Here is a 24,121-nt window from a genome sequence, read left to right as displayed (position 1 = left end):
TATATTATGCTGCTGTGAGCTCAGGGTAGAGTACTGGAAAATTATAATCCGTTACTGATCCCAAATCACATGACAAAAATGTAGATAGTAACGTAATCCGTTACATTACACATTTTAGGCAATATAATCAGATTACTTTTTGATTACTTTTAGGTTACCTTTGTCCTAACTCATTTATCACATTGATAATCTTGATGTACCATATTGATATAAAATGCAAATAAAAAGAAGATATATTAAATTTCTTGCTATTAACAAAATGAAGTGCGCATTGTGTCAAGGTTTCCCAAACTGCAGGAGGTTTGTGGGTTTAATGAAAAACTAATTCAATTATAAAAATGTAAAATTAAAATAAATCATGTTAAAATAACAAAAATAAAACACTTACTAAAAAATGTTTAATTTGTTTGCCTGCATGTCATGTGACATCAGAGAACTGTGAACATGCAAATGTGTTACTTAATTATTAACTTATTACCTTAAAATCTCAGGGGGACTTGACATTAATATATTAGGTGAAAGAGATTCAGCTGAGAAAAAACCATCTGGGAATCTCTGCATTATATATAAATGAGAAATAATGTGAATTTGTGCATTTTAATGTGTTTGAAAGAAAAAGACACAGTAATACATGGTTAAATAACCCACTGAGTGATAATTAAAATAAACATGAATGTGTTCATCAGTAGGTGATGCAATGTTGAATTGTTGAGAAAACACTTGAAACTGACATGATTTCTGTAAATCCAGTGCTCAAATGCTGTGTTTTCTGTCTGATTATATCCTCCTGACTAATGACTGGTGTTTGTGTGAAACTGACAGACTTTCTGACTGTATATAAGCGGTAGGATATTTTTTAGAAAGGAACATTTAAAAGATAGAAAAGAGGAATTAGGGGGAATCAATAAATTATTAATATTTTATTGCTATTGTGTGAATAATATGTAATCATGTAATCAATAAAAAGTAACTGTAGTCTGATTACGAGTGTTTTCAAATGTAATGCCCGTGTTTGGCTGAGTGCTGTTGCAAACTGAAGCGTTGCAGGTTCGAACCTCAGAGGCGTGATGATGGAATAACAATCATTCCTTCAATATATGCTGTCAAAGATTATATTATGTGAAGAAACAAAATCATTGTTTGTGTGTGTGTGCGTGCGTGTGTGTGAGTGCGTGCGTGCGTGTGAGTGTGTGTGTGTGTGTGTGCGTGTGAGGCGTGTGTGTGTGTGTGTGCGTGCGTGTGAGTGTGTGAGTGTGTGTGTGAGTGCGTGTGAGTGCGCGTGCGTGCGTGTGAGTGCGTGTCAGTGTGTGTGTGTGCGTGTGAGTGTGTGTGTGTGTGCGTGTGAGTGTGTGTGTGAGTGCGTGTGAGTGTGTGTGTGTGTGAGTGCGTGTGTGCGTGTGTGTGCATGACGGCATGATAATATGAAGAACTTTCAAAGAAAATTAACCCGATGCGACGTGATAAAGTGCGCAAAGCTCGTAGCTGTCAATCATTCGGCGGGTTGTTCCGCGCATGCGCAGTAAGCGTGTCAGGCTCCGCCGATCTGCGGCTGCAGTAAAGTTACTCTGGGCTCTTATAGCACACATCAAATCCATATTTCTGATCGGATCTGGGCGCTCATAACAGCTGTCTGCAGGTATGTGTCCGTGCTGCTCTCAGCATTAATGTTTGCGCGCATGTTGATCTTTATCGAGCGGCTAGTGTTTTAGCTCGCTTCTGTTGAGTTTGACTCCAAATCCTCAGTTTGACGTTCAGCAGAATCCTGTTCCGTTTAAATGAGACGTTCAGCACCTTATTTCAGGACACACGTGGCTGCCAGGACGTTTCAAGGGGAAAATAAACGCGTTTCACCGTGTTTTAGTCACGGATCCCGCTCTCGGGCCTCAAGCTAACGGCTACATGTCAATAAATACCGAAATATGAGCACAGAACGCGGTGAAAGGTGATAAACAGTGACACGCGAACACAACCGTGACAAATGCTTATTAATATTAATCAGACAGTAATAGTTCGTCGTTTATTTTCGCTCGTGTAATTGTGTTCATGAATTCGTCAGAGCTCGTATTAGTTTCACACACGAACAGAAAACTAATAACAATGAGAAGTAAATCATAAATCCGTATAAGTCTATAAGGTTTATGCTTGTGATAGTGTGACATTCAGATGTCTGAATCTCCTGCACATGAACACATCAGTATATGTGTAATGAAAGCGTTATTGACAGAAGATGTGTGATTACAGCTGCTGGAGTGCAGATGTCAGAAAGGATGGTGTAGTTTGGGTTAGACAGCTTTGATTCATGTGTGAGGAGTGTGAGCACCTGGCTGTGATGTACAGAGGACACTTAGAAGTGAGATGTCAAATGTCACACAAACTATCCAGCAAGCACTGCAGGAGCTGAGCGGTGTATGCAGCTGGTGTTTAGTTTGAGAGTTTAACAGAAGAGAGCATCTCCTGATCATGTCCTCACTGCAGCTGCATCACACAAGAGGACTACACCAGATCGAGCAGCACCGCTGTAGTTAACACATGTGTATCGTTTTATTTGTGTTTTTCTGAAAATGACTGATTGTTTCGCTAGAGAAGACCCTTATTTGTCTGTTAGGGTCATGTTGGATTACTTTAAAGCTGCCTAAATAATGGTGTACGGTGAGCCCCATTCACTTGCATTAGATGGAGAAAAATCCTGAAAGGTTTTCCTCCAAAACATTCATTTCTTTTTGCCTGTAGAAAGAAAGTAATATACAGACATCTTGGATTTTTTTTTTACTATTATATTGCAATTATATTGCATTTCGCCATGAAAATTAGGGCTGGGTTTTGACACAAATTTCACGATTCGACTCGATTCTCATTCACAAGCTTGCGATTCGATTATCAATTCGATTCAATATCGATTATTTTGGATATATATCAGGTACAGTACATGCCAACTAATGCTGTAAAATATACATAAGAGTCAGTTGGTACTACATTACTATAATATTGAAGGTTAAAATTAATGAAGTTTTTACAATAATAAAGCTAGTTACATAATAATATTTCTACTTCAGATTTATGGATTTACCGCGTCTGTTAAACTGAGGCGCTACAGCGATGTGTCACTCCAGATTAAACAGCGCCAAAACGGCATTTATTGTTTGAATACTGCAATACAATGGACAGAATTTGAAATCTGAGAAGCCCGATGCTTATTGCGATATATTGGGTGGGAAGTGCCCTTCAATGTTCCGTCCATTAACTGAAAACAGACTAGACTAATCGATTCTTGGGATTTAAGAATCGATATCGTTCCATAAAAATGAGAATCGATTAATATCGAGATGTCGATATTTTTTTACCCAGCCCTAATGAAAATAGCCATAGATGCTGACATGATAAAAATGATAATGAATATGTTATATGGTGCATATATTAAGCAAAACGCCCCTCTCTACAGTTTATTTTTCTTTCTGATTAATGAGTTTATGGTCACCGAATATGTTTTTTCTGAGGTAAATGTGGCGTTACGTGACATATTGTTTAGAAGCCGTTATATATATAAGCCGGAGGAAACACTGATTGAGAGATTACATGAGACAGAATATGTGTGTGTTGTTTAGTGTTGTGTGTGTTATATTTCAGTGTGTGTGTGTTGTTTAGTGTTGTGTGTGTTATATTTCAGTGTGTGTGTGTTGTTTAGTGTTGTGTGTGTTATATTTCAGGGTTTGTGTTGGTTTCAGCAGCGGCGCAGTCATGCGCGGCGGTGTCTGCAGTATCCGGGCTCTGGCCCCGGTTCTTCTGCCCCGCTGGCTCTGTGGCCCTGGGGCCCGTCCTGCTCGTCTGCACGGATCGGTGCGGTTCTTAAGCACAGACTCTGTGTCCGCGGCTCTGCCGGCTCGCGCCCGCGTGGTGATCTGTGGAGGAGGCATCGTGGGCACGTCGGTGGCGTATCATCTGGCCAAGCTGGGCTGGACGGAGATCGTGCTGCTGGAGCAGGGCAGGTGAGACACATCTCTCTGAGATTCACATCACATTCCTGTCATCTGTAATATTTGAGTCCGTGTAAAGCTCTGCTTCAGTGGGATTCACCTGTTTGTTTGTGTCTTTTGTAGACTTGGAGCCGGCACAACTCGGTTTTGTGCAGGAATAGTAAGCGTTGCCAAACCTCTTTCTGTTGAGAGTAAGATGGCAGATTATTCGATCGCACTCTACGAGCGTTTGGAAGAGGAGACAGGTGTTAAAACGGGTGAGAATTCACCATCACTCCACAGCAGAGCACTGATTATCAAAGACAGCGTGTGCTTAATTTAATAAGGTAATGGTCTGTGTTGCAGGTTTCGTTCGTACCGGCTCTCTGTGCTTGGCTCAGAATCAGGACCGGCTCCTGTCTCTGAAGCGTCTGGCGTCCAGACTGAAGTGAGCCACTCTCTCCTCCTCATTCTGATCTCTGTATGTGTTCACAGCACAGTCACTAAAGCAGTAGCTTCATGCTGTCACTTGTCACGTGTCAAACTGCAGTGAAGAAGAATAAATCATGACGTGTGTTCTGTGTCTTGCGGTTCTTGTTCATTAGATTCAGATTGTCTGTTTGCCAGAGTCTTCCTGAAACTTCTGAAAGACTAAATAATTGAAGTCTTCAGCTGCGGCCACATTTACCTTTACTCGCCCGCAATTCACTGGCAGAAGGAAACAGAACAGAATGTGACGAATAACTGGAATAATAACCACAAATTAACATCTATAGCTATTGTGCTGCTTAACAAATGAGCTAAAAACTGCTTTCCAAATAGCCGTCTGTTTATGGATCATTTTATTAAAGTGTAAGTTCTGCAGGGTTCTGGGCGTCAGCTGTAACGTCATCAAACCCAAAGATGTGGCGAGGCTGCACCCGCTGGTGAATATTCACGATCTGGTCGGAGCTCTTCATCTGCCCGGAGACAGTGTGGTTTCCCCGCCGGACGTTAATCACGCGCTCGCGGTGGCCTCGGCCGCTCACGGTACGACTGCACACAGAATACAGGCTCAGTTCCTCTGATGCTCATTGCCCGGCTCGTTTCATTGTTTTCTCACACGTCAGGAGTGCAGATCTATGAACACACCAGTGTTAATCATGTGGTGGTGAAGAAGGGCCACGTCACGGCTGTAGAGACCGACCGCGGGTCCATCGAGTGCGAATACTTCGTCAACTGCGCTGGACAGGTCAGTCTGAAGGTCCAGGATTCAAATGGCATGCAGATCTGTTTTCATTATATCTATTATTTAGCCTTGCTAGTTTTATTTCACAGTATTGTAGTATTATGACAGATGGGTCTGTGGTGTGTGTTTCAGTGGGCGTATGAGCTCGGTCAGAGTGGCGAGGTCAAAGTGTCTGTTCCCTTACATGGCTGTGAACATTTCTACCTGCTCACCAAACCGTTATCTGAGCCGGTTCAGAACGACAGCCCAGGTGACGCATCACACAGCATCTCATATCATCACATCAGGCTTCGGCCTGTCATCAGCCAAGAGAGGGTTAAACACATCAAAATCATGTGAAAGCCTAATGTTTATTTTATTTCATCACTTTGCAAGTTAAAATATTTTGTTCATTTTGTTCTTAAGATGAAGCAAGTCAAACATTGAGTGATTTCCTTGTCTTTTGTTGTTTGATTAACATTAAGAAAGTGCTGTCACTGTAAGACAAAGCACGGATCCACACTGATACTGTGTGTGTGTGCGTGCGTGTGTGTGTGTGTGTGTGTGTGTGTGTGTGTGTGTGTGTGCAGTGCTGATAGACATGGATGGGCGGATCTACGCTCGGGCCTGGCATGGAGGGATCCTGTCGGGCGGCTTTGAGAAGAACCCTAAACCCATCTTCACTGAGGGACGCAACCAGCTGGAGATTCAGAACATGCAGGAAGACTGGGATCATTTCGGTGAGCTGAAGCCCCGATCACACTATCATACATGTACGAGAACAGCAGTGCATACAGTTAGTGCGCTGAAGAGCAGTCAGAAAACACCGCAAGTGTGAATATGACATACTGAGATCTGAGGAGGAGGGAAAGTGGATGCGTACTTCCAATATTCTCTCTGATAATCTCTGTTCTCTGATTGAAGAATTTCATAAAAATCATTGCTGCTGTCCTTTAACACACAAGCAGTGAGAACGAGGAATGGTGGATTTTCTGTCCATTCTTCTTTGAATTTTCAGTTTTCATCATGGTTTTCTGTTTGTTGGATGAATCCATCTGATGTACTGCTCTATCAGTGCCGTCGTGTGTGTGTGTGTGTGTGTGAGAGAGAGTGTGTGTGCGCGCGTGTGTGCGTGTGAGTGAGTGCGTGAGTGTGTGTGTGTGTGTGTGAGTGAGTGTGAGAGAGAATGTATGTGTGTGTGTGAGTGTGTGAGAGTGTGTGTGTGTGAGTGTGTGTGTGTTTGTGTGAGTGAGTGTGTGTGAGAGAGAGTGTGTGTGTGTGTGAGAGAGTGTGTGTGTGTGTGAGAGAGTGTGTGTGTGTGTGTGAGAGAGAGTGTGTGTGTGTGTGTGTGTGTGTGTGTGAGTGTGTGTGAGAGAGTGTGTGTGTGTGTGTGTTGCAGTATGTGATCTGCTGTGTTTCTATGAAGGACAGACTCAGATATTTCCAGCTCATTTATTGACCTTTACTCTGCATTTGTTCCTCCCCTCCCTCTCTCTCTTTCTGGCTCTGTCTTCTCCTTGAATTCTTCAACATGTTTTACTCATTGTTTTACTTTACTTTACTTGTAACTCTGGTATAATAAAAGCATGATGTTTGTAAATTGCTGTTCATGTTAATTTTAGTTCATGTAAGCTGTTGCTAATTTTAGGCCTTATGCACAAAACATTTGTAATTTATATAAGTGAAATCTGAGTGATTTATGTGTAAAATGGACCTTCCTGAAAACTCTGGATTCACAAACACTTGGTGATCCTCAGATTAGATAGTTAAACGTGTGTTAATGGATTCTGAACAGAATGCGTTAGCTTCTCTGATCATTACGGGAGTGAGTGGTGCTTCAGTGATTATCAGGGAAACATTCTAGAACTGCTTTTGGTGCATCATTTATTCAGGTTTTGAACGAGTTTGTTTTCACACTGAATAACTGTTATCAGCCGATACGATGATTGGCAGATGTGCATCGCTACCTAATACTCACTGTGTTTGAACAGAAAAGCATACAGCTGGCCGCTCTCTGGAGGACTGACCGTGGCTGCTGCTGGGCTTTTAATCATGAAAGTGTGTGTTTGTTCTGCTCCGTCCAGAGCCCATGTTGAGCGCTCTGCTGCGCCGGATGCCCGGTCTGGAGTCCTGTGAGATCCAGCAGCTGGTCAACTGCCCAGAATCCTTCACTCCGGACATGCGCTGCCTGATGGGAGAGACCCCGGGCATATATGGCTACTTTGTGCTGGCGGGCATGAACTCATCAGGCCTCTCGTTCGCTGGCGGAGCTGGGAAGTAAGAAAGCAGCACGGCTGGAGGTTTCTGCAGCTTTGTGTTTGATTAGTTCATAATAGCTGTTTTTTCGGCAGATATTTGGCGGAGTGGATCACGTACGGATACCCCAGTGCCAGCGTCTGGCCTCTGGACATCAAGCGCTTCGGTAATCTACAGAGCAGCCGCACGTTCCTGCGCCATCGCGTGATGGAAGTCATGCGTGAGTATCAGCACTGTTACAGACAGAGATTCATCTCAGAATGAAGACCATACGAGAAGAGCTGGACGCGATCGAAGCAACGCCTCGCCAAACATTAGCACGCGTTTATCCAGAGCAAAATTACAAATTAGAAAACGCATATAATGTGCATATAATACATTAGGTAATACATAATATAATACATAATAGTCAATTGATTTTCAACTAAATATAGCTTCAGATTCTGTATATTTTGAAGCTATATTTATCTATAGTCAGGGTTGATGGCCAGAAGTACAGTTCTTTCATGAATTGTGCTGTTGTTGCTGACTGTTGAGCCGATCAAACCGCTTTCTAAAACACTTCTATTAGACAACAACGCCATAATGCTCTAACCCTCCCTGCATAAAAGCCAACACTAACCCTAACCTTCACCTTAGTGCATATTTATTTAAAGAAGTGGGTCATTTCTGCACCACTAGCGGCAGTAAATAAAGGGTTTTCCTGAAGACTTTAGCGGAGCGGCCTGAACTGATCACTGGAGCTCAGATGGGTTCATGACACATTTCTCTAGGCTTCAGGATTGATTTGTTGGCTGTTGTTGTGACGCTTGTTGTGTGTGAATGGGTCAGCGCTGCTGTACGAGCTGAAGGTTCCTCGCTGGGACTTCCAGACGGGCCGGCAGCTGCGCACGAGTCCGCTGTACGACCGCTTGGACATGCAGGGAGCGCGCTGGATGGAGAAACACGGCTTCGAGCGAGCCAAGTACTTCGTTCCAGCCGGGAAAGGTGAGAAACCACACTGATCATAATGTGTTCATTTCAGTTCTGACTGTTTCTGTCACTGTCAGCACAGACTGATGAGTTTGCTCTTACAAAGCCAGGCAAATGTTTCGACACACATACTTGTGATTATTGCTCATATCAGATGGGAAAATGGAAATATGAGAGTTATGTATTTACCAGAAAAAACTTTAGATGCTCTCTTACATTGAACCCTCTATAATATGGCAAAAATATTTTATATTAAAGGGATAGTTGACCCAAAAGTGAAAGTTCTGTCATGAATTACTCGCCCTCATGTCGTTCCAAACCCGTAAGACCTTCGTTCATCTTCAGAACACAAATGAAGATATTTCTGATGAAATCCCAGAGCTTTCTGACCCTGCAGAGACAGCAACAGAACTGAAACATTCAAGGCACAGACAGTTAGTAAGGACATAATAATGCAGAGGAGTTAGTGCTGCCCTTGAGTGGACAGAGAGCATTCAGCTGCGGTGGATGAACTACTGAAGGCATTAAACATTGGACCTCTAACAGCCTTCAGTAGAGCTGCTCTCTGCCTCCTGATGTAAAACAGGACAGCGGCGCCATCATCTGTTCACTTTGCTCCCTAAATCTCACTGTAAAAGGCTTCAAGGCTTCAGGCCTCATCAATAAATCCATTGTGTTTGGGTTTTGTGCCATGCTTGTTAATGTTTATATAGAGCTCATGGTGAGCCGCTGTTTGCTTGTTAGACTGATGATAGCGTTCTCATAGCGTCAGTGTCATGTGAACCGATGAAACCCTGTTTCCCCGCGTGCTCAGACACACTTCCTCATAGTGTCACTGCTGTGTTTGCAGAAATCTGTGCAGAAACGTCTTTTTACAAGCGTCTACTGAGCAACATCAGCAAACGAGTTTCTGTGATTCCATTCAGGCTTCAGTCTCTGGAAATATATAACCTCAACTACGGACGCAGTCCTACTCACAGATGCTGTTCCTTTTCCTTACAAAATGTTAGTTTTATAAAGAAAGTGAAATGAAGGCTCACAAAACTAATTTCAAGTATTTCAGCAGATGTCTTCAAATCGAGTTTGTGTCCAAACTTTTTAACTAGCAGTGTACAACATTTAACAGATCAGTATGGTCTCTAGCAGATGATGATCAGCACGCTTTACCATTTTAAAAAATGAAAACAAAAGTCCAATATTTAAATGGGGCATGTCCCATAATGCACCGGTGTAACTGTGTTTGAGGCGTTTCTCTGTCTTCATCCGCACAGATTTACTGGCTCTGGATCAGAGTAAGACCTTCTACAAGCCCGACTGGTTTGATATCGTGGGCGCGGAGGTGAAGTGCTGTAAGGAGGCGGTGTGCGTCATCGACATGTCCTCCTTCACCAAGTTTGAGCTCACAGTGAGTCCTGATTCTCTTGATTATGAGCACTTCTGTGAGTGGTGTCTATGAGCTAACAGAGGTCCTGTGTGTTTCAGTCTGCAGGTGATCAGGCCCTGCAGCTGCTGCAGAGATTGTGTGCTAATGATCTGGACGTTCCTGTCGGTCACATCGTCCACACAGGCATGCTGAACCAGAGAGGAGGCTACGAGAACGACTGCAGCGTCGTGCGCCTCAGCAAAAACAGGTGCGGGGTTTTCACATGAAACTCCTGCAGACTTATGCATTAGAGTACAATAGATTTATATTATACTATATTGCAGAAACTCTATATTTACCCAAAACCAGAGAACGGCACAACCCAAATCAACAGCACAGCAGATCCATTTGTGCATCAGAAAGACAAAGTTCAGTCTGGCAGTCGGCAACTTTATTAAATGTTTAGGAGTCAGAACACTGTTCTATATAACAAAACCCAGCAAAACTAAAGGAAAATGCTGCTTGTTTCTGATAATGCAATTCTTAGAATCAGTTCATTATGATTGACATCCTCCGGTTCTCTCGTCTCCAGTTTCTTCATCATTTCACCCACCGATCAACAAGTTCACTGCTGGTCCTGGATTAAGAAACACATGCCCAGCGACCCACAGCTCCACCTGGAGGACGTCAGCTGGAAGTACACGGGTGAGATCCGTTCATCTCTACCAGCTCACATACTCTGTGTATCACGCAAATCATGAACAACAGTAGACCCAACAACAAGCCGGCGGCAAAGCACTGTTACTCATTTCACACCAGAAAGTAAAACAGGATCTAGCCTTATAAGTGAACCAGAGAGTGAGTGAGTGAATAAAGGCCTTCACAGCACACACTGATGAAGGAGGTGCCAATAATCTCTGATGTGTTTTCCTCAGCTCTGAATCTGATTGGTCCTCGTGCCATGGACGTGCTGTCCGAACTCTCGTATGTGTCCATGACTCCAGAACACTTCCCGTCTCTCTTCTGTAAGGTGAGACCAACACGTCTGCTAGACGATCAGATCTGCTGCAGCACTAAAAGATAGTTGCATTAAAGCTCAATTATTACTCACACACTCAGTGCTTATGGTTTATAACTGGAGCTCACATGGAGACTAACTGTGCTGTGTTTTGCAGGAAATGAGTGTGGGCTACGCTAACGGCATCAGAGTCATGAGTATGACACACACCGGAGAGCCGGGATTCATGCTGTATATCCCTATAGAGGTACAACAAGACAACATCATTAAACCACACTCACTAGACAAAATATGACTAAAATACATTTATTGTATAAAAACTGTAAAAATAGAGATGCTATAAGGGGCCGTTCACATTAGATGTGTTCACGCGTTTAAAAACAGCCAAACATTGTGCTCCAAATGAAACGCGGCTATCAGGACACGTTTTTAAAAGCTGAACTACTTTTAAATAAATAAAAATGCAAAGATTTCAAGATGCTGAAGAAACAGAGAGACAATGTCATGGCCAATCAGATGTGTGTGAACGGGCCTTATTTCTGTACTGGACTGTAATCCGATCAGTGAGATGTTGCTCTCCTTCTCCCAGTATGCACTGCATGTGTATAATGAAGTGATGTCAGTCGGGCAGAAGTACGGCATCAGGAACGCGGGATACTACGCTCTGCGCAGTCTGCGGATTGAGAAGTTCTTTGCGTTTTGGGGGCAGGATCTGGACTCGTTCACCACACCGCTGGAGTGCGGACGGGAGTTCAGGGTCAAGTTTGACAAGGTCAGTTTCTTCATCTCTTCTGACCCAGAATGCTCTAACAACCACATAAGAAGAAGCGAAAGAGCTCTCAGAACGCTTCATAGACCTCCATAGCAATGTCCCAGCAAACACCTACAGTCTTGTGAAAAACTAAAACAGGAAATCTCAGTTGATCATGAAAGGTTTTACACCGCAAGAACTGATCATACTTTTGGCCTGTTTACATATACAAACCTGTAATAACATGAACACGCACTCCAGTATAATCCAGGCATCACACCCAGCATTCACTCACATATGCAGCTGTCTATCAGCAAGACGCTTTTAAATGAAGGGTAACTGTATCTGATTGTACATTATAGTAAAAATATACTATATCGTCAACTTCAAACGTAGTGGACTATTATAGCGTTCACCTTTCTATGATTGTGTCTGTTCTCCGCTCTGTGGTGCTTCACAATGCTGTCAGAGACTCACATCAGATGACTGAAGTGGATGGGTTTATGGCCGGGTGATGGCGTGGTGCTTGTGTTCTCTGTCCTGCAGGCTCAGTGTCTCGTCTCTGATCCATGATCTCTCTCTCTCTCTCTCTCTCTCGTAGGACACAGATTTTCTGGGCCGGGACGCTCTGCTGCGGCAGCGGGTCGAGGGAGTCTCGCGGCGCTTCGTGATGCTGGTTCTGGAGGATCACGACACAGAGCTGGACGTCTGGCCCTGGTGGGGCGAGCCCATCTACCGTAACGGTGAGCTGATCGGGGTCACCACCAGCAGCGCCTACAGCTACACGCTCCAGCGCCACGTCTGTCTGGCCTTCCTGAGCCCCACAAACACAGACGGCTCTCCGGCCGCGGTCACCGCCGACTTCATCAACCGCGGAGACTATGAGGTGGACATCGCTGGACAGAAGTTCCCCGCCAAAGCCAAGCTCTACCCCTTCAGCTCGCTCTTCGCTCAACAGAAGCGGCGCAAGGATGACATGGAGCTCAGCAACTTCCAGAGCAAGTGAAGAAGAGCCGCAGCACTTCCTGAAGTCCCTCACACACCCAATCGTTCTTGTGTCAGTCGCTCATTATGTGTGGTTAGCGCTCCGTATACGTGTGTGTTTTGGGCTGTTGTTGAAGTGTAATAGTGTGTCACGAAGGTCCTGTATGCTGAACAGATGTTTTAAAGTGGAATTAATTTGGATTTGGAATTACAGTTGAAAGCATAATTGACTTTAGAAAGAAAGTTTTTCTCTGTGTTTGTTCCTATTGCTCTGCTGATAATCCGGTCACGTCTTCTTGAATAAGTCCCTGTTCTGCTCATCATTGTCAAGCGCCACATGGTTTAAGATGAAGAGATGTATATTTATATGGATGTCAGACACTAGACAATCAATGTCTGTTTGAAGCGTTAAGTTTAATTGGAGAGGACTGGAGAAGTATTTCAAAGCGTGCCTGTCTCTCTGCCACACTATTTTGTAATGAAACTACGATACTAAATGAGGAGGCATTGAGGGACGTGCAAATTATGTGAGACATTAATGAGAAATGACTGAACAGAGATCCTGGAGCGACGCTTTAATGAAGTGCCTTGCATTTGCAGTGTGAAATACATGAAACTGGATTCTTTATGTTCATGCAGCTCTAGTAGCGGCTGTGTTTATAGTGTTTATAGTGTCGTCTGATCAGTCAGCGTTATGTTCCTCTATCATTCTGAATCACGTGATCTGTTGCTTGTGGATCTGGTGTTGAGATGCTCAGTGTTTGGACTGCATATTATTTACATCTGTGTGGTTTTATCTTAAAAAGCTTACAGTCAGATCATATTTAAATGCACAAAGAATTGCACGTCGTATATCATGTTTAAACGAGAAGCAGCTTTGCACAGTAAGGATCAGTGGTGTGTTCAAACGATCGTAACAAGGGGAATTTCATAAAAGCATGTTTAGAACACTTTTTATACAAAATATAATTTCTGATTTCTTTCTTTTGAGGTGAAATAAGAGTAAAGCATTGCATACAATACAAGTAAATCATTACTGTTTATCCAGCCATAATGACTTAAAGTACTAAAGCATTGAACTGCTCCTCTCTTGATTTTACTGTGTGTGTGTGTGTCTGGTGTGGGGGTCTGTGTGTGTGTGTGTCTGGTGGGGGTCTGTGTGGCCTTCCTGAGCCCCACAAACACAGACGGCTCTCCGGCCGCGGTCACCGCCGACTTCATCAACCGCGGAGACTATGAGGTGGACATCGCTGGACAGAAGTTCCCCGCCAAAGCCAAGCTCTACCCCTTCAGCTCGCTCTTCGCTCAACAGAAGCGGCGCAAGGATGACATGGAGCTCAGCAACTTCCAGAGCAAGTGAAGAAGAGCCGCAGCACTTCCTGAAGTCCCTCACACACCCAATCGTTCTTGTGTCAGTCGCTCATTATGTGTGGTTAGCGCTCCGTATACGTGTGTGTTTTGGGCTGTTGTTGAAGTGTAATAGTGTGTCACGAAGGTCCTGTATGCTGAACAGATGTTTTAAAGTGGAATTAATTTGGATTTGGAATTACAGTTGAAAGCATAATTGACTTTAGAAAGAAAGTTTTTCTCTGTGTTTGTTCCTATTGCTCTGCTGATAATCCGGTCACGTCTTCTTGAATAAGTCCCTGTTCTGCTCATCATTGTCAAGCGCCACATGGTTTAAGATGAAGAGATGTATATTTATATGGATGTCAGACACTAGACAATCAATGTCTGTTTGAAGCGTTAAGTTTAATTGGAGAGGACTGGAGAAGTATTTCAAAGCGTGCCTGTCTCTCTGCCACACTATTTTGTAATGAAACTACGATACTAAATGAGGAGGCATTGAGGGACGTGCAAATTATGTGAGACATTAATGAGAAATGACTGAACAGAGATCCTGGAGCGACGCTTTAATGAAGTGCCTTGCATTTGCAGTGTGAAATACATGAAACTGGATTCTTTATGTTCATGCAGCTCTAGTAGCGGCTGTGTTTATAGTGTTTATAGTGTCGTCTGATCAGTCAGCGTTATGTTCCTCTATCATTCTGAATCACGTGATCTGTTGCTTGTGGATCTGGTGTTGAGATGCTCAGTGTTTGGACTGCATATTATTTACATCTGTGTGGTTTTATCTTAAAAAGCTTACAGTCAGATCATATTTAAATGCACAAAGAATTGCACGTCGTATATCATGTTTAAACGAGAAGCAGCTTTGCACAGTAAGGATCAGTGGTGTGTTCAAACGATCGTAACAAGGGGAATTTCATAAAAGCATGTTTAGAACACTTTTTATACAAAATATAATTTCTGATTTCTTTCTTTTGAGGTGAAATAAGAGTAAAGCATTGCATACAATACAAGTAAATCATTACTGTTTATCCAGCCATAATGACTTAAAGTACTAAAGCATTGAACTGCTCCTCTCTTGATTTTACTGTGTGTGTGTGTGTTTGGTTTGGGGGTCTGTGTGTGTGTGTGGGGGTCTGTCTGTGTGTGTGTGTCTGTGTGTCTCTCTCACTGCGAGACAGAATAGTTTGTTAGGCGCTGGTTGTAGCAGGGTTGTGTAGAGAATCGTAGAACACATGATCTGTTGGTGGAGATCTGATTATCATGTGATTCAGAGCTGGAGAGATCAGATGTGCACCTTATGCTTTGCTTGTATCTTGTTTTTTTAAATGTCAGACAAAGATAACAGGCCTATTATATAGTAAATATGATCTTTCTGGCCATCTTGTCTTTGTATTTATATCATATATTGTACAAATGTTTAATTTTCATAAATAAAATAAGTAATCATGGTTTGACTCATTTGGATTTATAGTCTTTATGTATTTGTTGTGTCACTATTTTCTCACACAAGTATTATTCATATGCACTAGCTTAAAATATATTGTATTTACAGTTTTTTACGATTGTTTACACACTAAAATAAAAATGTCCACACAATTTGCAAAATTCTACTCCAATGAGCAAAACACCTCCACAGATTTGCACAACATTACACACAAATGTGTATGTTTTGACTGAAGTGTGTCATTTTGCAAACAATCTAGGAATTATGCAAATTGAGTGTGGTGTTTGGATAATTGTGCTTATATTGTGAAAAAAAGAACCCGGTTTTCAAAATTGCGTATAAACAATTGAAAAAAACTGTAATAGTAGACTTTCACAAGCCAGACATTTGATTATTAGTCTCCTGCTTATTTAAGCTGCTCAACAGGAACGGCCCTGTGTTAAAGGTACAGGGAAACCTAAAAGTCGAGATCTCCAAAACAGCCGCTCATGGTGTGTGTGTTTGCTGAAGAGCCGTGAAAAGCCTGCGAGGAGTCGCCACAGACATGACTTTAACACCCTCAGTGTCTCTGGTGTTAATGAGAAGCATCTTAACGAGGATCTGAGTACAGCACAAAATAATTCAGAGGATCAATCAAACTTTAGATTCATTATTTTAATCTGAAGACAGGAACATGATAAAGGACAAAAAAATGTATACGTTAGAATGAAAAAGTATTTGTCCGAGCTTAAAATAAATACAGACTAAAACATGATTACAGTCCCTAATATTGACATCTATATTCATTATTATTATTATAAATTTGTCCAACTACATACACACATTTGGCTTTAAGCAAAGTAACCGTTATGACTGTACCAGTGACTGTTGCTGGTTCTGATCCTCTGGTTTGATTGGTAAAGCAGTTTTCTAAAGTAAGAGAAACCCAGAGTGGAGCTGATAACAAAACGCTGAGAAACTGTCACTCTACTCACATACTCTGTTTCAATTTGTGTTACACAATATATATAAAAATGCACAAACTAACTAGCCAGATTTCTTCTGAAGGTAATATTAAAGGTAGGGTAGGGCAATAGAAAGCTAGCTTTGACAGCATAAGATCGCACCCTCCCTGCAAACAACTCTCCAAAGCCACGCCTCCTCCGAAACACATGACCGCGCACAGGCAGCGACACATGAGAGGCTCATGTCTCATTCACCAGTGAGAAAACATTACAGTACAAACTGCAGAATATTACGCTCATAATGGCTTCCATTCTTGCTGCGCTGATGACGGATCACGTCTGATCAGGCTGCACAGAGAGATGCAAACCAAAAGCACTTAACTTAGTGATTGCTGTCGGGATGAGAAGAGACTTTCAACCAGCATAACAAAACTTGTTTTTGAACCAAATCACCTACCCTGCCTTTAACCTCTCTAATTTAACTCTAAAACTCATATGGTGAGACAAAGATGGTAATCTTGGTGATGTAACGTCCCAGCAGTTCTCTCCTCTCCAGTTCACTCATCTCCAGCTCTGCGTCCAGCGTGGCGGGACCCTGGACAGGACTAGTCAGCAGCAGTTCACCCGTCTGACGATCGGAGCGCTGCACGCTGAAGTGCCGCCGGCCGCGGCCGCCCAGTAACGCGAAGCGCAGCGCGTCTCCTATCATTCTGACGGCCGACACGCGGAACATGACGCGCGGAGCGGAGAGCTTGGACACCACAGACATGTAGTGGAAGGACACTGAGTTTGGCGCCTGAGAGCAGGTCCTGCTGTCCACGGGACACGGGTTCCTCTCACAGCGCCTGCGCAGACAAAACCTGCTTCTCACATGTTCCCTTTTGTTTTAAATAAAGATGCTTCGTAACTTACACTGGAGAGGTTTTGGCGTAGCTGGCGTTACGTATCTGCGGACACTCCACTGTCACGCACTGAAAGCCTCCGTAGGTGTTGATGCAGAGCTGCTCGCGCGTGCAGTTGTTCTGCCTGCTGCTGCACTCATCGATATCTGAGAGGAAAAGCAGAAGGGTGTAGAACCGGGTCAGAACGAAATCTGGACCGCTTTGTTTCCGAAGTGCATGGTTTGCTATTAATTAATGACCTTTGCAGTTCCGGCTGTCACGGGCCACGCTGTAACCAGCAGGGCAGCTGCATCGGTACCCGCCAGCGGTGTTAACACACGCGTGCAAACACAGACGGCCGGCCTGCCCACCGTGGAACAGTGTACACTCGTCAATGTCTAGGAAAAACACAGAAATGAGCTGACTGAAACAAACACGTCATTGGACGAAAGAGGAGCATATCTGTCACTACTGAAAAGAGCAGCATTGCCAGTCGCCTAACATCACAAGCTGGTGAAGAATAAAGTGTGGAGAGAAGCCGTGGAATACATCACCTGCTGCACTGGCGGCTTCCAGAGTAGAGTTTGGAGCTGCAGCAGCATCTGTTCAGCTGTGTTGTGGTTGCAGTGATCGTACCTGTGCAGACGCTGCTGTCGCGGCTGGAGATGGTGAATCCAGGCTCACAGGTGCAGCGGGTCGCTCCCTGAACCTGACTGCATCTAGACGCTGAAGACGCGCGGGTCAGAGGGAACGAGGACGCGGCCGCAGCTCCAGCGCTGACAGGAGACGTGTTCGCTATAGTGACAAAAACTGCAGAGAGAGCACGTAAACTATTATTTGTGCAGCACAGGAACAATCATAGGATTTCAGCAAGAAGCCTGGTTTATACTTGAGCCATCAGCGTGAGCGAGAGCTGCACCTGTCAGAAGAGACGTCGTGCGTTGCTGTAAACTATGGTTAGGTTAGGGTTAGGGTTAACCCTAACCCTAACATCTGAGGCCAAATAGAATCATGTTAAAAGCACTGAATGAGAACATCCCAACGATACACTGATGTTTGACGATGATTTCACTAAAACAAACACAGGTTCTTGTACTACTAGGACAAGTATAAACACCTCGAGATATTCACATGGCTGTCATGTATGATCAAGGCTTTATCAGATCTCACGATGTGTTGGTCTAGCACAGATTGGCTGTTTTGTATGGAGTATTAGAGGGTGCAGGTTTTGAAACTCGTCACAGAACATTTTCTAACAATCTAATTCAAATTGCAGCTGTTTGTCAGTGCATGTATATCAGGAACGAGTGTATTTGATTGCACATTGTTTTGTAATTTTACTGGAATGCTGTGGATGAGCGAATGGGAATTTGAAGCACTGTTGCTTGATCCACCGCTGACTAGAGGCAATCATAAATAGTAATTGAAGAGGTGTTTTTGTGCAAGTACTGGAACAAACAACAACTTACAAGAGCAAACACTTTTTTTTTTATGTGTCCTCCCATTTTTAGATGTTTCTACATCCCTGATCCCACATGAAAGAAATGTGAGCCATATGTGATGATGTGACAGGATCATAATTCATCTTTGATAGATTAGGAGACATTTGGAAATGGGACATACTGTAAGCTTTTGGTTGATTTTTGAGGGTATAAACATTTTGGCAAGATGTTACTGGCTATGTTTTGACAGCAGCTATAACTACTGTACATAGACTGCTCTATCCATGTATTTAGTGGCTTCAGCTTAGTGAGGATAAATATGTGGCTGGAGTGTAATTACAGCAGTGTTGGAAGCCATCATCAGAGGAGGCCATTAACGCTTGAACATCCGTATGGGAATCTCTGTGTGTGTTTTGTTCATCTGAGGAGCAGTACAGAACTCTATACTCTGATAGGTCTGGTAGCATCATTTTGTGCTCCGTCGTCAAACGCAGAGCCTGTAAATGTGATTCTGAGCAAATGCAAACCCACATGTTGGTGTTGGAGACTGGCAGGTGGGTCCGGCCCAGCCCTTGGCGCAGACGCAGCTGAATCCATTGACCTCGTCTGTACACGCTCCTCCATTGGCACAAGGTGATGAAAGACACTCGTCGATATCTGAGAGAGGAGAGGAACTCAGTGAAGATTCAGAGTCTAGAAGCCAAACTCTAGTGCCGTCACAGAGATGTGGGATTTCTCACTGCACCCCTTCCACTGATACACTATGTGGACAAAAGTCTGTTGACATGAATGGGACTGAAGTTTCTGTGAGCACAAGTCTTGATGCTTCACCATATGATGACAATCCTGTGCTTCCAGCTTGGGGAAGGTGCTTTTCTGCTGGCAATACTCATGTGCACAAAGCAAAGTTCATTCCATACTCATGTGGTTTACTGAGTCTGGTGTCGAAGAGTTCGACTGGCCTACACAAAACCCAGAGAATCTCACCAAACGCCTTCAGGATCAACTGAAACACCAACTGTGAGCCAGTGACCTCAAAGATGGTGTGTGAATGGGAGCAAATCCATGTTCAACATCCAGTGGAAGCTGTTACAGGGATTCATGCTTTTGAACTGTAATATTCAACACTACACAGCAGCATCATTGCGGTCAGATGTTGGGTTATGTTATGTTAAAGGCATCTCAAAGGCCTTCAGTAGGGTTTCAGGTCCAGGTTTGGAGCTAGTCAAGTTCCTCTTCACCAGATTCAGCGCCCTTGCTTGTAGTATTAACATGCTAGAAAAGAAAAGGTTTTCCACAGTCTGCGGCAACTAAATTGAAAGCACAGAATGGGCTAGTTTGCATATCCACCATCTTGGATTAGTGGTCTTTTTCTCTATAATAAATAAATTACTTATTTCTGGCAAATGTTTGTATTACATTGACTTTTTTGAACTGAAATACATTTGCCTTGTGAGACATCAACTGATCTTCATAAATATCCGTTTCTCAATTCTGCTCATACATCAGTTTGTCCCATCAACATTTTCACAACATATTTTAATATTTGACATTTACACAATTATCTTTGCATCAAATAAATTTTTAGATGAAAACATGGGCTGTAAAAAGATAATAAATACTTATGACTAATTTAAAGATTTGTTTTATTTGTTAATTAATGCAAACAATTTATAAAAATATACTGTATGCGCTGCTTATAGACACCAGACAGATAATGATTAGTGCAACAGAAGCTCATTTTCACAAAACAGATGAAAATTAATAAAAACACACAGGGCATGCAAACCTACTATAATTAAATTATGTTAAATTGTACCGATGCAGTTATAAATACGGTTACCAAATAAAGTTAATAAAACACATTGAGTCGTTTGACAGTCAGAACAAAATCAGCTCTCCGAGATTGGACAGTATTGCACACTTCAGTGGTTTGTGTTTGAATGAAGAGATCCGTGGATTCTAGCCAATCGCTGACTGAACGAACGAAGCAATCTCTGCGCTGTATCTTGATGAGTTCCACACAGAGGTACACAATAATGTAAGGAGGATGATTTCTCTCGTCTATGGTGTACCACTATCCGCTATTTAATTTGGAAAACATTAATATCTATCCAGCCGTTTCGTGTGAAAGTTTCCCCTCACAGTAAATGTGAATGTCTCAAAGACCGGAAGTAATCATGCCCACACCGACGCCATCGTGTGCACCGAGCCAATTCTGAACTTTACACCGTTGGAAAAGATATTGTGTATCTCTCAGATAGTGACAACATGTATCTATTAAAACACACTTACAGCACCTTTAAATACAAATGTGACTAATAGAATGCTACTATGTGTTTTGAAAAGTTGACCAGTTTTCAAGGGAAAGATGTTTCTAGTGTGGAACAGTGGGCTCGGGTTCCATAAGATCATAAACATTTCCATACTAACGGGAAAAGGCTGCAGGTTTGATAGAATGAGTCCTTTACCAAACCTAGACTGAGACCAAACAGATCATGCTTCAGCTCTCACCTCTGCAGACGGGCTGCTGACCGCTCCAGCCGAGCCGATCCTTACACTGCCGCGTCTCTGAACCCAACAGCTCAAAGCCCTCATCGCACAGGAAGTGAACTTCATGACCAGGAAACAGAATCTTCCCCAGCTTTTTGCCATTGACAGGAGCATCCAGGTCAGGACAAGTAGCTGCGCAATATAAAACACAGAGACATGTGTTAAGAGTTACACTTTAAATGGCATACATGATTCATATAATGTAGTTTGATTTGTCATTTCGTTGGCACATTTGGCTTGTTTGATATTGTTTTATGTCTATAGTATCACAACTGGTGTGATGTGGTCTTACAGTTCTTTGCTTTAGCGGGCCGGCGTGCGACGCTATCGTGCAGTAGGTTCAGTTTCTTCCTCAAAGTGCGAAGACTCTGCAGGAACGAATCTTCCTGCGCTGAGAGCAGTTTGTGAGCCTGTTGAATTGAGTTCTGTAGGTCTTGCTTACTGGGACAGTCCTGAGAAAACATGCACGGTCACAGCTTAATGTTTCATAAGATGTTCAGATCCGGTAACATCCAGATCAGACACAGTTTTTTGTTATATTTGATTAAGAATCCACGAGACCAGCAGGCGCAGGCCGTCTGAAATCAGCTCTCAGGTCATCATAACAGCAGAGAAACATAATCAACTCTCACCTCGTTTGCTTCTGAACAGACAAACAAACCCATTTTAATCCTATGCATTATATTTTGAGAATGGTACAAATAAACACTTGAACTGCAGTGTTCCTCACCTGCTTACTGTAAAATATCAAAACAATGTACTTCTATATTTCCATCAACCCTGTCTTGATTCTCATTACAAGGGCCTGCATACATAATATCGAATCTGAAAACGTGGTTTGGAAAAGTGTTACAAGCGACCCTAGAAACAGCTTCTGAAAAAGAATGATGGGATATTACATCCATAATGTCGTCCAGTTGGTTCATGTTCCACAGTTATTGGTGTCAGTGGATCTCGTTATCCTCAAACTCTCAAGATCTAAACATGAAATATTGTTTGTCAGTTTCCAAAGAACAACAGCGGATTTATGATTATGGTTATGAATGCAGTCTCTATGCAGAGCTTTACATTCGCTGCACAGAAATGTTGCTGGTTCTTGATCTGCTCGACTGTGTTCTTTAATTCAAACCCTCTGTGCTTTGAGTTCTGCAGCATCATTTTTTTCATACACTTTGATAATAGATTAAAAAAGTTCAAAATGTTGATTATTCATGATAATCAACTGTAACGACTGTAATATGATATTTTCTTCTTATTGGCTGTAACTGAGGGGAAGGGTACTATGTTTTCATCTTGTAAGACGTATGTAAGCTAGATAAATATTTGCAGTTCCTGTACAAACAGCTGGTGAAGTGCTAGAGCAGCAGTGTTGTTGTGAGGCTGCTGAACAGTGTTCTCTTTCAGGAACATCACAACATTCCTCAGACCCTCTGAATAGAGTGCTTGTGTAGACTAGTGCACTACTGCAGGCTGAAATAAGTGCACTAGTCAGACGCTTAGCCTACAGTCTATCACACTGCAAAGACTTCTCACAGTTTTGTTTATATTGTCCCTATTTCAGTGACAATAATTTAAAAGTATAGGGGCTTATTTTGGTATATTTTATCATTCAAGAAAAAAAACGTGTCTTGTTCTGCTGTTGGGCTTTTTACAAACTCAAACTTGACAAAATCAGATGCATTACAGTGAAAGATACACCTTTGCAGAGGCTTCGAGAATATTTGATACCATCGTCTCTTTCTGCATTATTATAAACAGAGTGAGCACAATCACTACAATGCCATAAACAGAGCGTTTAGCTTCAACCCTTGACCTGCTACTCTGAATGAACTCACTTGTTCTGAAACACATCTTAAGCAGTTGAATTTAACATCTGTTTTCTGCAGAATGTTTCTTGTCGTTAGACAGGTCTGTTAGTTGGCTTGCAGTAAAACATCAGTGAACTCTTACTCTTTTTCAGGTCACAAGAGCTTAAATTACACAAAAACAAAACACTAATTTTTCAAATCACTGCATCTAGTGTAGTTTTTGTTATTTGTGGAACGCTTGATGAATATCACTCACCTGAGCCAGCATGGCATGAACCTGACAGATGAATACTGAAAGGAGCACAGCATATCTTCGGTTCATCGTCTTCATTAAATCGTTGACTGGATACATTGATTTTGTTATTAATTGCCTTTGTGTAGTGGATTCTCTCAAGAAAAGGCTCTGTTTGTGTTCAGCTCCACATACGTTACTGGCTCAGCGTTATGAGGCTGCTGCTTTAAGAGGATTTTAGGAAAGCAAGCACAGGACTTTTCCCCCCATAAACCACAGGTCAGTTGGGGTATTTACTGGATGGACAGAATAAATCCCGGAGTTTCTAAGCAGGTGTGAAATCAGTTTCTTTACCTGTGTTTAGCATTATTAGGGTCAATTTCTAAACTAGTTCTAATACACATTTTTGGTGTTATTATGCATGATTCATCAGTCAGGGCCACAGTAAGAAATGCGTTATCCCAGTACAAAATGTATGCTATTTTTATCTGTGCCCAATAATAAAAATGTACAAAGATTAGTTATTAACACACACGCACACACACACACACACACACCAGGCACGCACCAGTTTTTAGCACCAGTTAGTTCTCACTGCAGTTAAAAAAATTAAAAAAGTCTGTAAACCCCAGCAAAGATTAGCCCAGTGAAGATGCTCTTAAAGGGATAGTTCACCCCAAAATGACAATTGTGTCATTAATTACTCGCCCTCATCGCCAAATCCCTTTTTGTCCGTGTGCTCAATTTTTATTTACAACTAGCTCATCAACAACATAATCACGCAGGGTTCAGTTCTCAACATGTTCATCATTGAGTGCAATGTAAAAGCAGACTTTTTTTGTACCAGGGGTCTAATATGAGCCACCTGTGCGAAACCCAGCAATATTTAGCGCTAGAATAGACTTGTATTTACAACTGGCTCACCAACATCGCACTTCCACAGAGCCTCGTAATGCGACAGTA

The 24,121-nt window shown here is 42.6% G+C and overlaps 2 protein-coding genes across 4 annotated transcripts; one reads left to right on the top strand and one right to left on the bottom strand.

The window, feature by feature from the left end:
• Positions 1–1,477: 1,477 nt before the first annotated feature.
• Positions 1,478–13,577, top strand: pdpr (pyruvate dehydrogenase phosphatase regulatory subunit). 3 transcript variants are annotated; one of them, XM_016516355.1, is made up of 18 exons: positions 1,478–1,636; positions 3,723–3,983; positions 4,095–4,228; positions 4,317–4,398; positions 4,816–4,979; positions 5,060–5,181; positions 5,311–5,428; positions 5,748–5,897; positions 7,242–7,434; positions 7,509–7,633; positions 8,245–8,400; positions 9,657–9,790; positions 9,868–10,016; positions 10,341–10,453; positions 10,684–10,778; positions 10,924–11,013; positions 11,356–11,538; positions 12,119–13,577. In XM_016516355.1, exons 2-18 carry the CDS (start codon positions 3,736–3,738, stop codon positions 12,521–12,523), a joined length of 2,661 nt encoding a protein of 886 aa, XP_016371841.1. In that variant the 5' UTR covers positions 1,478–1,636; positions 3,723–3,735; the 3' UTR covers positions 12,524–13,577. The 3 variants fall into 3 exon arrangements, with proteins under 3 accessions (XP_016371841.1, XP_016371839.1, XP_016371840.1); XM_016516353.1 differs by having other exon boundaries at positions 3,705–3,983; XM_016516354.1 differs by having other exon boundaries at positions 3,683–3,983.
• A 3,149-nt stretch (positions 13,578–16,726) lies between these two features.
• LOC107711365 (fibulin-7) lies at positions 16,727–23,339 on the bottom strand. Its single transcript, XM_016516356.1, has 8 exons — positions 23,183–23,339; positions 21,411–21,570; positions 21,080–21,250; positions 19,097–19,222; positions 17,760–17,933; positions 17,384–17,521; positions 17,155–17,290; positions 16,727–17,087 (listed from the first exon to the last, which is right to left on the bottom strand). The coding sequence occupies exons 1-8, from the start codon at positions 23,276–23,278 to the stop codon at positions 16,727–16,729; spliced, it is 1,362 nt and encodes a 453-aa protein (XP_016371842.1). The 5' UTR covers positions 23,279–23,339.
• Positions 23,340–24,121: the final 782 nt, after the last annotated feature.

This window comes from Sinocyclocheilus rhinocerous, unplaced genomic scaffold, assembly GCF_001515625.1.
Source record: "Sinocyclocheilus rhinocerous isolate Xijiao unplaced genomic scaffold, SAMN03320098_v1.1 scaffold1499, whole genome shotgun sequence".
Lineage (NCBI taxonomy): Eukaryota > Metazoa > Chordata > Actinopteri > Cypriniformes > Cyprinidae > Sinocyclocheilus > Sinocyclocheilus rhinocerous.
The sequence above is the reverse complement of the archived record's forward strand: the minus strand, read 5'-3'. Positions and strand labels throughout refer to the sequence as shown.

Excerpts from the sequence above, each read along its gene's own strand:
- pdpr (XM_016516355.1), top strand. The coding sequence starts at position 3,736 with ATGCGCGGCGGTGTCTGCAGTATCCGGGCTCTGGCCCCGGTTCTTCTG. Across the intron at positions 8,401-9,656 it reads CTTCGTTCCAGCCGGGAAAG|ATTTACTGGCTCTGGATCAG; the intron begins GTGAGAAACCAC and ends TCATCCGCACAG. Across the intron at positions 9,791-9,867 it reads TCACCAAGTTTGAGCTCACA|TCTGCAGGTGATCAGGCCCT; the intron begins GTGAGTCCTGAT and ends TGTGTGTTTCAG.
- LOC107711365 (XM_016516356.1), bottom strand. The coding sequence starts at position 23,278 with ATGTATCCAGTCAACGATTTAATGAAGACGATGAACCGAAGATATGCT. Across the intron at positions 17,522-17,759 it reads CGACAGCAGCGTCTGCACAG|ACATTGACGAGTGTACACTG; the intron begins GTACGATCACTG and ends TGTTTTTCCTAG. Across the intron at positions 17,291-17,383 it reads TGACAGCCGGAACTGCAAAG|ATATCGATGAGTGCAGCAGC; the intron begins GTCATTAATTAA and ends TTTTCCTCTCAG.